This window comes from Poecilia latipinna, unplaced genomic scaffold, assembly GCF_001443285.1.
Source record: "Poecilia latipinna isolate Pla-1442-1.1 unplaced genomic scaffold, P_latipinna-1.0 Scaffold1277, whole genome shotgun sequence".
NCBI classification, from domain to species: Eukaryota; Metazoa; Chordata; class Actinopteri; order Cyprinodontiformes; family Poeciliidae; genus Poecilia; species Poecilia latipinna.
The window spans coordinates 174,369-187,324 of NW_015113893.1; the positions used below are offsets into that span (position 1 = coordinate 174,369).

Sequence of the window (12,956 nt, forward strand, 5' to 3'; positions counted from 1 at the left end):
TTTTTTATTTTAATATATACATTTTTGTATTGTGTAATACTGTGAACCAAAACATACCATTCTTACTTCAAATATAAAAGCCTGAAAGTTAGAGGGTTTAACTTATAAACTACTTAATATTTAGAGCTCATACCTTTGACAGATACACCAACTAGACAGCACTTTGTGAGACAGACTTGATTTTGATCAGAAATATTGTGGGATTTTCAGATTACAAAGACGTCGTCTCAAAAATCCTACTGTCCTTGAAAAAGATACACAAACACCACAATTAGCAGTGTACATAAGTGTGCAAATGATTTTTCAGCTCTTGTCTGTTTAAATAAAATATAAATGTCTTCTTTGACATCCTAACCTTGAAGGTATATGTGGCTCCACAGTTTGGATATTTGGTGCCATTGTGAATAAACTGATCATGTGCTAACTAACAGCAACAATTGCTGCATTTCTTATTACCTAATCTTAGATGTTTGTGCTTTCATATGAAGTTTGGACTTTGGTATTTTCAGAAGTAAAATTTCTAGTTTATCAGACATAAAAAGTAAAAATTTAAACTAACCAGTCACTCAAAAAGCAGCAGATTCAGAGCAGGGATTTCCATAATTTATAACAGACTAAAGCAGATTAAATTTTAATCTTTAGTGTTTTTTTTAAATTTGTTTGTAACTTTTATCTCCCTGTTTAAGATTCAGTCTCACCTCTTTGCTAAATCTGATCACTTTGGGATTCACCTTTGAGTGTTTTAATACATTTCTTTCTCGAGTGCTACATTTAGAGTTGGCTTAAATACTTGAGCTTTTTGAATTATTTCATGTAGAGGCATTTCTGAACTCAAGCAGAAAAAAAACAACTTTTTGGTAAAAACTCAGTTTTTATATTTTAATTATTGTCAGGAATTACATACTTTCTTAAAACTTGATTTTAGAAGATAATTAATGAAGAGTACATAAAGATTAGAACAATTAATTTCAAGGATACTAATTTGTCACCAAACTTTGTTAATGTTCAACTGCAGAACTTAGACTTAATTTAGCTTCAAAAAGTGTTTAAACATTTGATTAGGTATGAATTATATAATACCTGCCACCAGAGTGAACATAATATTTACTGCATTTCCATCACCAGTAATCTGTTTTGTAAAATTCAGGATCACAGTCTCAGAGAGTGTAGCAAGAAGCTCAGGACTGAGAAACCAAAGCAAAGAGACACGGAGAAATCAACTCTTGTAGAGGAAGCTGTGACAGCTGTTGTTACAGGGCTGGTTGTTACATTGCTGGTTGTTACATTGCTGGTTGTTACAGGACTGGTTGTTACATTGCTGGTTATTACAGGACTGGTTGTTACATTGCTGGTTGTTACAGGACTGGTTGTTACATTGCTGGTTATTACAGGACTGGTTGTTACAGCCTGAGTGACATTTGCGCGGACAGAGTAACTGCAGATTTCCATGTTGCCTACTTGATCCACAGCCACCAGCTGCACATCAGGTGAGCAGCAGGAAGCCACATAAGACACTAGAGTTGTATTATCAGCTGCTGTGCTGATGTTCAACGTGCCGCTGCCTTCTCTGAGACTGACGCTGTCCACACCCGTCCCATTCGCTGCGTCAGTGACATGGACAGAGAGCTCCCATGTTGACCGGCTGCAGCTGTCAGAGCAGTTGGACTGCAGACTGAGCAGCTGGCACACTGGTGGAGTGAAATCAGTCACCTGTGAGAGTGACAGGAAAATATTAGCAATATTTACCCTCAATGATGTCAGAATGCATAGAAAACAAAATGAGACATTACTTTTGAAAGGACGGTTAGACGCAGGACATCATAGTTGCTGTCTGCACCTCCAGGAGCCACGGCCTCAATGGTCAAGGTGACACCAGTACCGGATGGAGTGTCGGCAGGAGCTGTGATGCTCACTGTGCCATTAGCACTAACTCCAGGATCCAGCTGTAAACTGGAGGGGAAAGATAAGTTAAAGCCTTGGTCATTGGTGGCTCGAATGGTGAAGCTTCCTCCTTCGCCAGTTGTCATCACAGAGAAAGAAACTGATCGAGGTGTTCCTGGCTCCAACACCCTATCTAAGTCATCCTGTACAAAAACAAAAAGAGGAATTTAAACATGGTGGACAGTAGTGTGAATTGAACTGTTTACAAAAGATTTTGGACCATTGATTTAAATTTTCTTTTGCTTAGGTTTGCTTACAGCAGTGACAGTGAGACCAGAGGCTCTCAGGCTGGTGGCCGACTGTCTCTGGAAGATCCCTGAAGAAGCTCTGGAGACGCCGTTGTTGTTCTGGCCCTTCACAAGCACAACAAACTCAACCGATGGGATCCTGTTGAAGCGGATGATATATTCTCCTCCACCCTGGGCCTCCACGGTGCCGTTAACCTGACCAGAACCCGACGATTCAACCAGCATGACCTCTGTCACTGTGGCAGAGTCGCTTCCAAACAGAGTCACCAGCAGACTGGCATTTTGTCCTTCAAAGACAAGAAAACTGGAGGTTATACTATTTTATTCTGACATAGATAGTTAACTGTGTCTTCATTACCAGCGGTGGGACGATTCTGGATCAGACCATACCCTCCAAATCGGCTACTTGACTCTTCAATAAAGTCAAAGAGGAAGTCAATGGAGCTCTCTCCTGCAAACGCAGAAAAAAACATTGAAAACAAGCAGTCTTTACACATAGCTGGCTAAGCATTTTTGACAGGTATTTTTAAGTTGCTTTAAAGGCCTTTTTTCAATCAAATGACAGAGGTCTCACCTACAACCTTCAGACTGTAGGGATTTCCTGACTCCATTCTAATTTCCCACACTCCAGTTTCTGTTTTTAGCTGCAGTGTCTGGAGGTTTCCAACCAACTGGGAAGAAAATGTTGAAGATCCTGTTGTGTTGGTCACACCTAGAAAAAGCCAGAAAATTGGGCAAACAAGTCAAACAATTGAACAAAGTAAGTTTTTATTTTCAACATACAACAATGTTTCGGCTTCCCCAGTCATTGTTGACTCATGGTTGCTAAAAACTTTACCAGACCAATTGATTTTAGTGACATAGCGGGTGTAAAATACTGAATAAAATGTTGTGCGACATGATTGGCTTGATTTTCACACTTACATTTAACTTTATGAGACACAAAATTACAAGTGGATCGTCCTTATTGTCTCCCAGTGTGTTCTGGGTAAAGCTTGTCACCAACCGTCCATCAACGTCATCATCAGTCACTTGGCAACAGATGACAAACTATCGAGCATTTTTACGGACTAGTTAACATGAGTGGAGCTCCATTTAGCGGCAAAAAGGATGGAAAAAAGAGAGCAAGGACAAGCCAAAAACTGGACGCATATTTTGTTCCTTGTCTTGGAGATGAACCGGACTTTTCTGTTGGCAGCGATTCAGACCCGCCAAAACTGCCAGCCCAGCGAAGGAGCCGGGCTAGTTACAGGTAGCAGCGCTGACATTATTCACAAAGTGTGAGTTAACTGTAGACTGTAAATTGTATCAGCCCAGCCGCCTAGCTTACATCCCCTTTTCTCTCTGTCGGTGGTACAGCGGTGACGTCAAGGGACTGAAGGCTGAGTAATAGTCGCGCTTTTAACAGTTCAGGTTGAGCGGGTGTGAGCCAAGACAGCAGTATGGAGTTTATAGCTAAGGTTTACACTGTAGCCGCCTGGAAGACCATCTTCCAGGTCGTCCAGTTTGTGTGAACGGCGGCGCGCGCGATCCGCGCCGAGTTACAAAGATCCAGAGGTGCACGAGGTGCTGCGACACACTGCGCATGCGGAGCGTGCCGCTGCGTACCCGCTTCAACGCCGCGGTTCTGAACTGATTTGAATTTGTGTTGTTTCATCGTTAGTTTCCAGTAGCCTGATGTTTCTGTGGTCCTCTTGGTTTGTTGTACTTCATGTCAGATGGATTTCAGAATGACATAGTCGTTCTCTGTGGTGGTGAAACTTGGAAGCTCCGCTGTTGCGGGCATGTCTGTGTTGTAAAGTTAAATTATTATGAGCTTTATTATTTGGGTATAGGGCCCGGTCATTAGCCCTGCCCCCCGGCCCGACGCTGACTTGTTCCGCTACTGGTTCTTAGTGCTAATTTTGTGTCAGTGTATAACGTCTTTTATTTTGAAGGTCATGTTAGGCATGGGACAGGAAGTCAGCCATTTCATCACACATGAGAATAGTTCAGAATAGTTTTAAATGTTATTTGAATCTGTTAAACTGACCATTTATATTTTGGCTTTGATTGATAAACCATAAAATATAAAGACATTGTTGATTTTTTCTTGTATGAATGTATTTAAATACCTGAGGGATTGATGAGAGTAAACCCTACAGAAACCCCGGTGATGTAAATTCTCACGTTTTGTGTTGAATCATCAACTGCAAAAGTGAAATTTTCACCAATCCCAAGGTTTCTGGCTGCTTGCAGAAGGACAATCTGTAAAATCAAACATAAGTTCAATTCTGAAATCTTTATATGTCAAAAACAAATGATGGTAGTAGCTGTAACTAAGAACATGTTTTTCAAACCTGAGAGGAGCTGGTGGATTCAGTTAGGATGTTGATGGCCTCCAGCAGCTGACCTTTTGTGACTTCAACAGCCTGACCTCCTGAAGCCTGAGCCAGGTCTCTGTACAACTGACCACCTGCTCTCGACATCCGAACACTTTGTTGTTGTTGGTTGTTGTCTGCTTGTCTTCGACGGCGAAGGCCAAGTACATCAGTTATCATGAAGTTCACCTGAAACAGGTTTCAGGTGGGTCAACCTTCCAACTGTGATAACAGTTCACAGTGCACCCTTTAGTTTGAGAGCTTGCAAATGCTCTGTATGAGTCACATAATCAAAAATTATTATTCTGACTCAATGCGAATCTCATTTGGTCAACTTAGCAAATTTATAGTAGCTGCTAAATTGTGAAACCATTTGGATTTAGAAATGACAAAAGATCAAGACTAATTAATATCACAGTTATTAATATGACATTTTCTGTCATTTAATTCAACATGAGCAGAAATGTTTCCCATTTTTCCAAAATTGTTTCTCTTGTTTATTCACTTAACTTGTTTATCTTTAGTGTGTGCTTTTAAGTATCTCTGCACTATTTTACAAAGCTACTGTATTTTAAAGCTAAAGAATATTTTTAGAATATGTGTTGAGTTTTTCAGGAAACAAATAATTCAACTAGCTGATTTACTCACCACAGACTTGGTCTGCTCTATGAGTGCTATAACTGTGTTTTTCAGGTGTTCGTCTTTAGCTGCTGCATCCGTAAAAACGTAGATCTCCGAATTGGGAGGCGCAGCAGTTAAAGCCAGCTGTATGAAGCAGGGACAGAAGGAATAAATCTAAAGCTACTTTTTGAAATCAGCAGCTTGTAAACAACCATCAATCAAAGCACCTGAAGTCCAGAAAGACTCATTTCTGGAGCATCTCCACCTCCTCTTGGGGTTAGTGAGTTGATGTGACGCTTAAAAACCTCTGGGTCTGTTGTCCGAATTAGAGGCCCAAAATCTGTGATTCAAAGGACAACACAGATTTCTGCTTGTTTTAGTGCATTTATTATTCCTAGATTACATGAACCATTGAAACTACATATTTATTTTTAAAAACACAACCATTTTGCCCTCACTCCCTGATGTGGAATCAGACCAGCCTTTTCCTGTTTTAGTTCAGTTAGGTTTGCCTTAAATATTCCTATTTACTAAATGCCAGAATAAGAAAATATATTTTTAGATAATTTCATAAATTCAGAAGTCTAATGTCTTTGAATTATATGGGGAAGAGAGCTGGCCCCACAGTTTCCAACGTTACTGTGGGTAATCATGATGTCTTGGGTAATATACCACGATGACATGGTTTAAAATCATGCATGTCCCTGCTTAAATCAGCACATGACCAGGCCCATCTGAAGTTTGCCCATGACCATTTGGATGATCCAGAGGAGTCATGGGAAAAAGTTGTGGTCAGATGAGACCAAAATAGAACTTTTGGGTCTTAAATCCACTCGCCATGTTTGGAGGACAAAGACCATCCCTAATGTGAAGCATGGGGGTGGAAACATCATACTTTGGGGGTGTTTCTCTGCACACAGGACAGGATGAGTGCACTGTATTAAGGAGAAGATGACCAGGGCCTTGTATTGCAAGGTTTTGGGGATCAACCTCCTTCCCCTCAGTTAGAGAATTGAAGATGGGCCGTGGCTGGGTCTTCCAACATGACAATGATCCAGTCCACACAGCCAGGATAACCAAAGTGTGGCTTCGTAAGAAGCATATTAAGGTTCTGGAGTAGCCTAGCCATTGTCCAGACCTAAACCATATAGAAAATCTTTGGAGGAGCTCAAACTCCGTGCTTCTCAGCAACAGCCCAGAAAGCTGACTGATCTAGAAAAGATCTGTGTGGAGGAAGGGGCCAAAATCCCTGCTGTAGTGCAAACCTGGTGAAAAACTACAGCAAATGGCACTGTAACCAGATATTAACACTGATTTTCACATGTGTTCAAATACTTATTTGCACCAGTAACACTAAATTACTAAAAATTCATACATTGTGATTTCTGGATTTTTTTGTTGTTGTTGTTGTTGTAGTTTATGTCTCTCACAGTGGACATGCACCTAAGATGAACATTTCAGACCTGTTCATGGTTTCTAAGTGGGAGAAATTGCAAAGTCGCAGGGTGTTCAAACACTTATTTTCCTCAATACATGTCATCACATGTATTGTGATTAAACTAAGATTGAAGTGTTTGTATATATTGTCTGTTACATTAAGGTGAAGCTTGTGAGCCACAGAACACCATCCAAACTGTGAAGAACAGGAGGTGCAGCATCATGCTGTGAGGGTGCTTTGTTGCACGAGGGACTGTTGCATTTTATGAAATAGATTACATAAGGAGGAAGGAGCACTGCACCTGAAGCTGGAGATGTAGAGGACAAAAATTGTCATACGTCTTTTTATGGTGTTTGTAACCATTTGGTTTACATGTTTCTACACACCATGTGTGTGTAAACATAGAGTATTATACTCAGGACAAAACCGTAAGGAAAACCTAGTCTTCAACATTAAAACTCTACCTGGATCATTGAATGGAACGAGAATGTAAATGGACGGTTCATCTTCTGTTCCCACTTTACTGTCAATAATCGATGATGTGGCATTCTTCACTGTTTCAATGTCATCCCCCATGCTTCCTGTCGTGTCCATGGAAAAACAAAGTGGTTTCCCTTTGAAGAGTCCCATCATCCTGAGGTGCAACAAGCAAAATGGAGACAATTAAAACCAGTCGTTTGTTTTCCATCATGCTGTTGCTCCATTTGGTAGCACGTTATTTGACGGGGTGTGCATAAGACTGACATGACATTGTCATAAACGTGACATAACACCTGTCATGAACATGAAGGAGTCTTAATGAATATTTATGACTGTTGTCATGAAGCGTCATTTGACAAATAATGACATATTTAATGCAAATTTACCATTTTAATGGACTTTTAATATGTTTTAATGCAGTATTGCATTAAATGTCATTATTTATCAAATTACACTTTATGACAACAGTTGTGTAGAAGCCTAAATTCAGTTTTAGTTTATTCAGATCTTTAGGATAAATCATGTTTATATTTCTTATGTTAATTTATGTATTTGGATAAAAATGATTACTAGTTAAATCTCTATTGCATACTAATTTGTTATATTGGTCTATACTAAGGCCTTCTTGTAAATTTGCATATCTAATTGCAGTTAAGGATTCGAGGATGTGGCTAGATTGAGTTAGTTGGGCAGTTGGAGTGGAGCCACACATTACGCGCCTTTTCGTCTTTTTTGTGTACTCTACTATTTTTGTGGAAAAGTAACATTTCTACTATTTTTTTTTTTTGAAGTAAACCGTTAACCTTTATCAAGAGGACCCAGACTGGTTTTTTGTCGTTTTCGTCGTCAAGTGGACCGAAGGGGAAGGACGGAGAGCCTCAGGCTTATGGCTTCATTATTTAGGAACCTACAACTTGTAAACATTAATGAAGACTCTTTCAACTTCATGACAGGTGTTATGTCATGTTTATGACAATGTCACGTCAGTCTTAGTATGCACACTGCATCAAATAAAATGCTGCTTTACATTTAAGTCAAGAGAAAATAAACTGTTTCCTACTGAAGGAATCCTCTGTCTCCAGCAGAACTGCGAACGTCCTCTAGCAGCTCACTGGTTGCTCTTATCGCCACGTTTGCTGCTAGGTTGTGAAGATGTCCATGTTCAGAAGTATTACTGTCTTTATTGATCCCACCTATAGGCTCAATTCCTTCTGTTCTATCCCAAAACCCTCCATGGCTGCATTTTCCTGCGCATCATCATGCAAGTCACAAAGAATATTTAGTTGTTGACACACTTTTCAAATGTAAACTTTTTTTTTTACCTTTCTTGCCACAAGTGGGCAGGAGAGTAAAGTATATACTATTTGGCAATCAAATAAAGATGTTTACCTGCTGGTTTCGAAGAGAAGGGACTAAGTGAAAAATATCCCGAAGTAAGGATTTGCTCCTCTATGACATCCTCTAAAATATTATTGCGGCAGTCCTCTCCATCACAGTTGCGGCAAGTTGCTCTCGTTATGGCTGCAGATCCAGATGTTTTAAAATATGAAAATGGTTTAATGCAAGTACAGAAATCTACATAAATAAGTGTCCATTTTACATTTTCTAAGTTTACTCAAACAATCACTTTCTAATATGTAGCACAATGTCTTCACCTGCTATCTTCCCAACAGAAGTGTTTCTGATCAAGTTAGAGTTTGGAAGATGGTGGTCCATTTCCACCCAGTTAGTGTGGCTGTAGAAGTCCTTTGTCAAAAGAAAAACAAAGTAACTGTAATTAAACTGCTTAGCAAATATGCTTACAATTTAAATGTTTACAGCAAAACATTTAAACTGAAAGTCTACATTTAAAGGAAAATAATTTACAGATAAAATAAAACATTTTAACAATTCACTTCATTAATAGTTTATAATAATTTCTGCCACAAGTGAGCAGTAGAGTATAGAGTTCCTGCCCCCTTTATGTCCCAAGTGCCCTTTTTTCCCCATTTTCTAAAAAAATTATTTTTATCTGTGCGTCAGGAGGCCCTTTGGTGCCTGTAAACAACAGCATTTAGCTAAAAATAACAATTTAGAAAAATAAATTTGTCTGGCTGTCTAATAATGGTGTCCTTTATTTATTTACGTCTTTATTTTAAGTAAACTAAATGATTTGAGTAAGCACACAGTGAACTATTCATCCATCTATTTTCTCCAGACACCCCTGTCCCTAGTGGGGTCAGGAGGGGTGCTGGTGCCTCTCCCGCTAACGTTCCGGGCGAGAGGCGGGTTCACCTTGGATAGGTCACCAGTCTGTCGCAGGGCAAAAAAGAGACAGACAGGACACACATTCATGCACACACACACACACTCACTCAAACCTAGGAAGACTTTAGAAAGACCAATTAACCTGACAGTTATGTTTTTGGACTGTTGGAGGAAGCCGGAGTACCCAGAGAGAACAAGGCAACTGTGCAACCAAGTGTGCCATTTTGCAGCCACAATGAACTATTATTATAATAAAAATAAATTAAGTTGGATAAACTTAATTGAATTACTTGTTACCAATTGAAGCAATTCAACTAAGTTGGTTCAACTAATTTCTTTTTACAGTGCATGATATTTATTTTCTAGCAACAACATTCAAAGTACTTTCACTTTTCTTTGCCACATTGCAACCACAAATTTCAATGCAGTTTATTGGAATAATTCCTATGACAAAAAGCCTCTACACAGCCTGATACTGGGACTTGTATTACCATGCGGCTCAGGACTGAGTACAGAGTTTTCTGCCAAATGGTTTGGCAACATTTGTCAAATATAAAGTATGCTTTACAGATTTTCACTTATAAAACAAATCAAAAACCATGGATCTTTTTTGCAGCTGTGCACTGCACAGGGGTGGACAATCCTGGTCCTCGAGGGCCGGTGTCCTGCAACTCTTAGATGTCTCCCTGGTCCAACACGCTTGAATCCAACAGCTGAATCACCTCCTAAATGCAGTCAGGTTCTCCAGAGTCCTGCTAACGACCTCATTATTTGACTCAGGTGTGTTGAAGTAGAGACATATCTAAAAGTTGCAGGAGACCTGCCCTCGAGGCCTGGAGCTGCCCACCCCTGGTCTACCACATAAAATCCTAATTCAAAAAGTAGGAGTTTGTGGTTGAACATTGACAAATGGCATGAAATGTCTGGAGCGTTTTGTGTTTTGATAAAAGTTCATTCCTTTTCAACTCAGCAAAATACAACTAAGAAATATGAAATATTAGTAAATGTGGTAATATTTACTTTTACCAAAAATAAAAAAAAATCTCTTAAAAGGTAGCCTGCAAGTATTAGTAAGCTTTGAGTTGTTGCCACGAGGCTGAGTGCAGGCTAAAATATAAACAGTCACATAATACAAGATATAAACAGAAATACCTGTACGGTGTGGAGAATTCTTCCCAGAGACAATGTTGCTGAAGCAAAGTTTTGCTCATCGTTGGCAGCTTTTACCACTGACAAACCATCTGTGATGAGTTTCTGTCCTTCTGCTATTTTTTCATTGTCACAGTGATGAGGTGGACTCCAAAAATAGACAAAGTCTGTTTGCTTATTCTCATTTGTCACTGTCTGGATGGCACTGATGAAACTTTTGCAGGATTTTGATACTTTGCATGCAGCAGCAACATCTGAAGTAGTAAGAGACTGCAGAGACACACATGCATGGCATTTTAATGTAAATAATTGATTTTAGGAATAAGAGGGAAAATATTGATAACATGACTTCATTCTCACAGGAAAGGTGAAGTCCTTGCCCTCAGCCAGAGCCAGGCTACGGCACACGTGAGCAGTGACATTTAGGATAGCTTTCTCTGTGATGTCTTGATGGGTGAAAGACGCTCCTTCAGATATATCAAAGCCATGAACTCCAGTCTGCCAAACCAGGAAAAACAAAACTGCCGACACGAACATTACTGCAAAACCTGATACAGAAAATAAAACATTGGTTATAACTTTTTTTTTTATCAATAAAGTTTACAATGTCTTGCATATGAATTGTCACTGAAATATTAAAGTATGCAAATTAGATCCAATATTTTTTGTAATTTAAGTGTCATGCATATAAATCCTTCATGACAATGGTATTTTCAGCGCAGTAGTCCGTACAACAATGTTGTCTCTGGGATAAAACTGTCTTTGTTGTTAATGATATGAACATAATAATCCTATTTAAGATGAGGCACTGAATCAGTTAAGAACAACAAAATGCATTTTGTGATTGTATTTATTCAAAAGGCCACAACAATGTTTTGAAGGCCCTTGGCACAGAGATCAAAAACCAAAGAGTACAAGCAAGCTTTTAAACGATACAGTTCTCAATCCCCCACCAGAACTGGTTCGGACCAGTTTCTGCAGTAACTCGTTCAAAAAGAAACGCGTCTGATATACATCTGCACTCTAACGAGTGTGTTTAGCTGTGGTCCATTTTATGGACTTATTTACATTACTCTCACTTAGTTAATTTGGTTTAGTGATGACAGCTTGCTTTTTTGTGTTCAACTTAAAAATTAGAAATGTTTAACTAAATGAACCTTTTACTTTCACTTTGCCTGAAACTATTGAGTTCAATGCCAGTTCCTTATCCTACGTCTGACCAACTTGAACTTTATCTTTATCCAACTGAATTAACCAAGTTGTTATAACAATTCATTAAGTGTGTTTAACTTGGCAAATTAAAGTCACTCTTACTCAAATAATCTATTTTTCTATAATAAATAATTAAAATATTTTTGACTTAATTCTACAGAAAGTCAATTCCAAACTCTTAAGTTGTTCCAAACTAAAAAACTAAAATATCCAAAATTACATTATCACTTACGTGTATTTAAAATACACATTGAATTTAAATTATTTTAAATGTATGTTTAAACATGTTATATTAGTTCGTCAACTGTCCTTCATTCTGAAAAAAAAAATAGTTTAACCAATTTATATAAATTCTTCAATTGGTAACAAATAAATCAATCAATGTTCATGCATAGTTTCAGTAGTTACTCAAACTTTATTTCCGTTCTTCAAGATGGTCACATCTACATGAACACAATGTGGAGGCTGGGCAATTATCAAACAGCTGTTACCAAAAATGTGATGGAAGCATAAACTGACACATGATCCCTTCCTGTCCTGCTTTAGCTCTTTTTTCCAGCTATGAAGCATTTACTGTATATATTATTTCAGACAGGCCACTTGCAGTTTGTCCTCCACATATTTACTTAATGTCATCACTTAAAGATGAATTTATTTATCTGACTCTAGCTAGTTTTCTTTACACACAGATTAGATTACTAGTGAAACAGATCAATTTATAACAAAAATGACAATAGATAACATAACATTTTTTCCTCTTTCTCTGCTTTCCCATTAATTACAACTTAATCTTCATTTAAAACTTAAATCTAGTAAAACCAATAAACTGATAGAAGTACCAGCTGAAACTGATTTTACCTGAAGTCTTGACGCTGCCCTGATGGGGATGCATCTGCAGTGTTGATGGGAACGAATTTATATTGTTCTTTTCTTAGAGGGTGGAGCCTTCCGGACAATGTGCATGATACCAATCAGTAGATGACACAGAAATGTGTCTGTATGATCACCTGCAACCCTACTGGTTGCAGAAATAAAAACTTAAACGTGGGAGTGGACAGATGTCAAAGAAGGTTGACCTCTGCCATTTTAAAAATGGCTGTGTTGCACTCACAAAACAGACAGGAGTCCTTTTTCAGTTCGGCAACTTTATTTGCCCCACGCTGTGTGTATTGTTTTTGGATTTGTTCTTCTCAGAAGCAGCCGGGCACAGACACACAGAAAACCGTTACAATGTTTCTTCTTCCTCTTCCGCTACCCAAC

At 38.7% G+C, this 12,956-nt stretch overlaps 1 protein-coding gene across 3 annotated transcripts in view; it reads right to left on the bottom strand.

Moving 5' to 3' along the window:
• LOC106961216 (von Willebrand factor A domain-containing protein 7-like) overlaps positions 1-12,622 on the bottom strand; it is a 14,864-nt gene extending 2,242 nt beyond the window's left edge. Inside the window, exons 1-17 of one of the 3 annotated variants that reach the window (XM_015054788.1) lie at positions 12,555-12,621; positions 10,845-11,023; positions 10,488-10,754; positions 8,744-8,834; positions 8,478-8,609; positions 8,149-8,335; positions 7,073-7,242; positions 5,398-5,510; positions 5,198-5,314; positions 4,529-4,738; positions 4,304-4,436; positions 2,764-2,901; positions 2,548-2,640; positions 2,199-2,476; positions 1,791-2,084; positions 1,394-1,710; positions 852-1,310 (exon numbers count right to left, since the gene is read on the bottom strand). In XM_015054788.1, coding sequence (XP_014910274.1) covers positions 1,217-1,310; positions 1,394-1,710; positions 1,791-2,084; positions 2,199-2,476; positions 2,548-2,640; positions 2,764-2,901; positions 4,304-4,436; positions 4,529-4,738; positions 5,198-5,314; positions 5,398-5,510; positions 7,073-7,242; positions 8,149-8,335; positions 8,478-8,609; positions 8,744-8,834; positions 10,488-10,754; positions 10,845-11,023; positions 12,555-12,588 — 2,847 coding nt within the window. In that variant the 5' untranslated portion in view covers positions 12,589-12,621 and the 3' untranslated portion in view covers positions 852-1,216. Of the gene's footprint in view, positions 1-851; positions 1,711-1,790; positions 2,085-2,198; positions 2,477-2,547; positions 2,641-2,763; positions 2,902-4,303; positions 4,437-4,528; positions 4,739-5,197; positions 5,315-5,397; positions 5,511-7,072; positions 7,243-8,148; positions 8,336-8,477; positions 8,610-8,743; positions 8,835-10,487; positions 10,755-10,844; positions 11,024-12,554 lie in introns of those variants that run through there. The other 2 variants (XM_015054787.1, XM_015054786.1) reach the window with 2 other exon arrangements.
• Between the last annotated feature and the right edge of the window lie 334 nt (positions 12,623-12,956).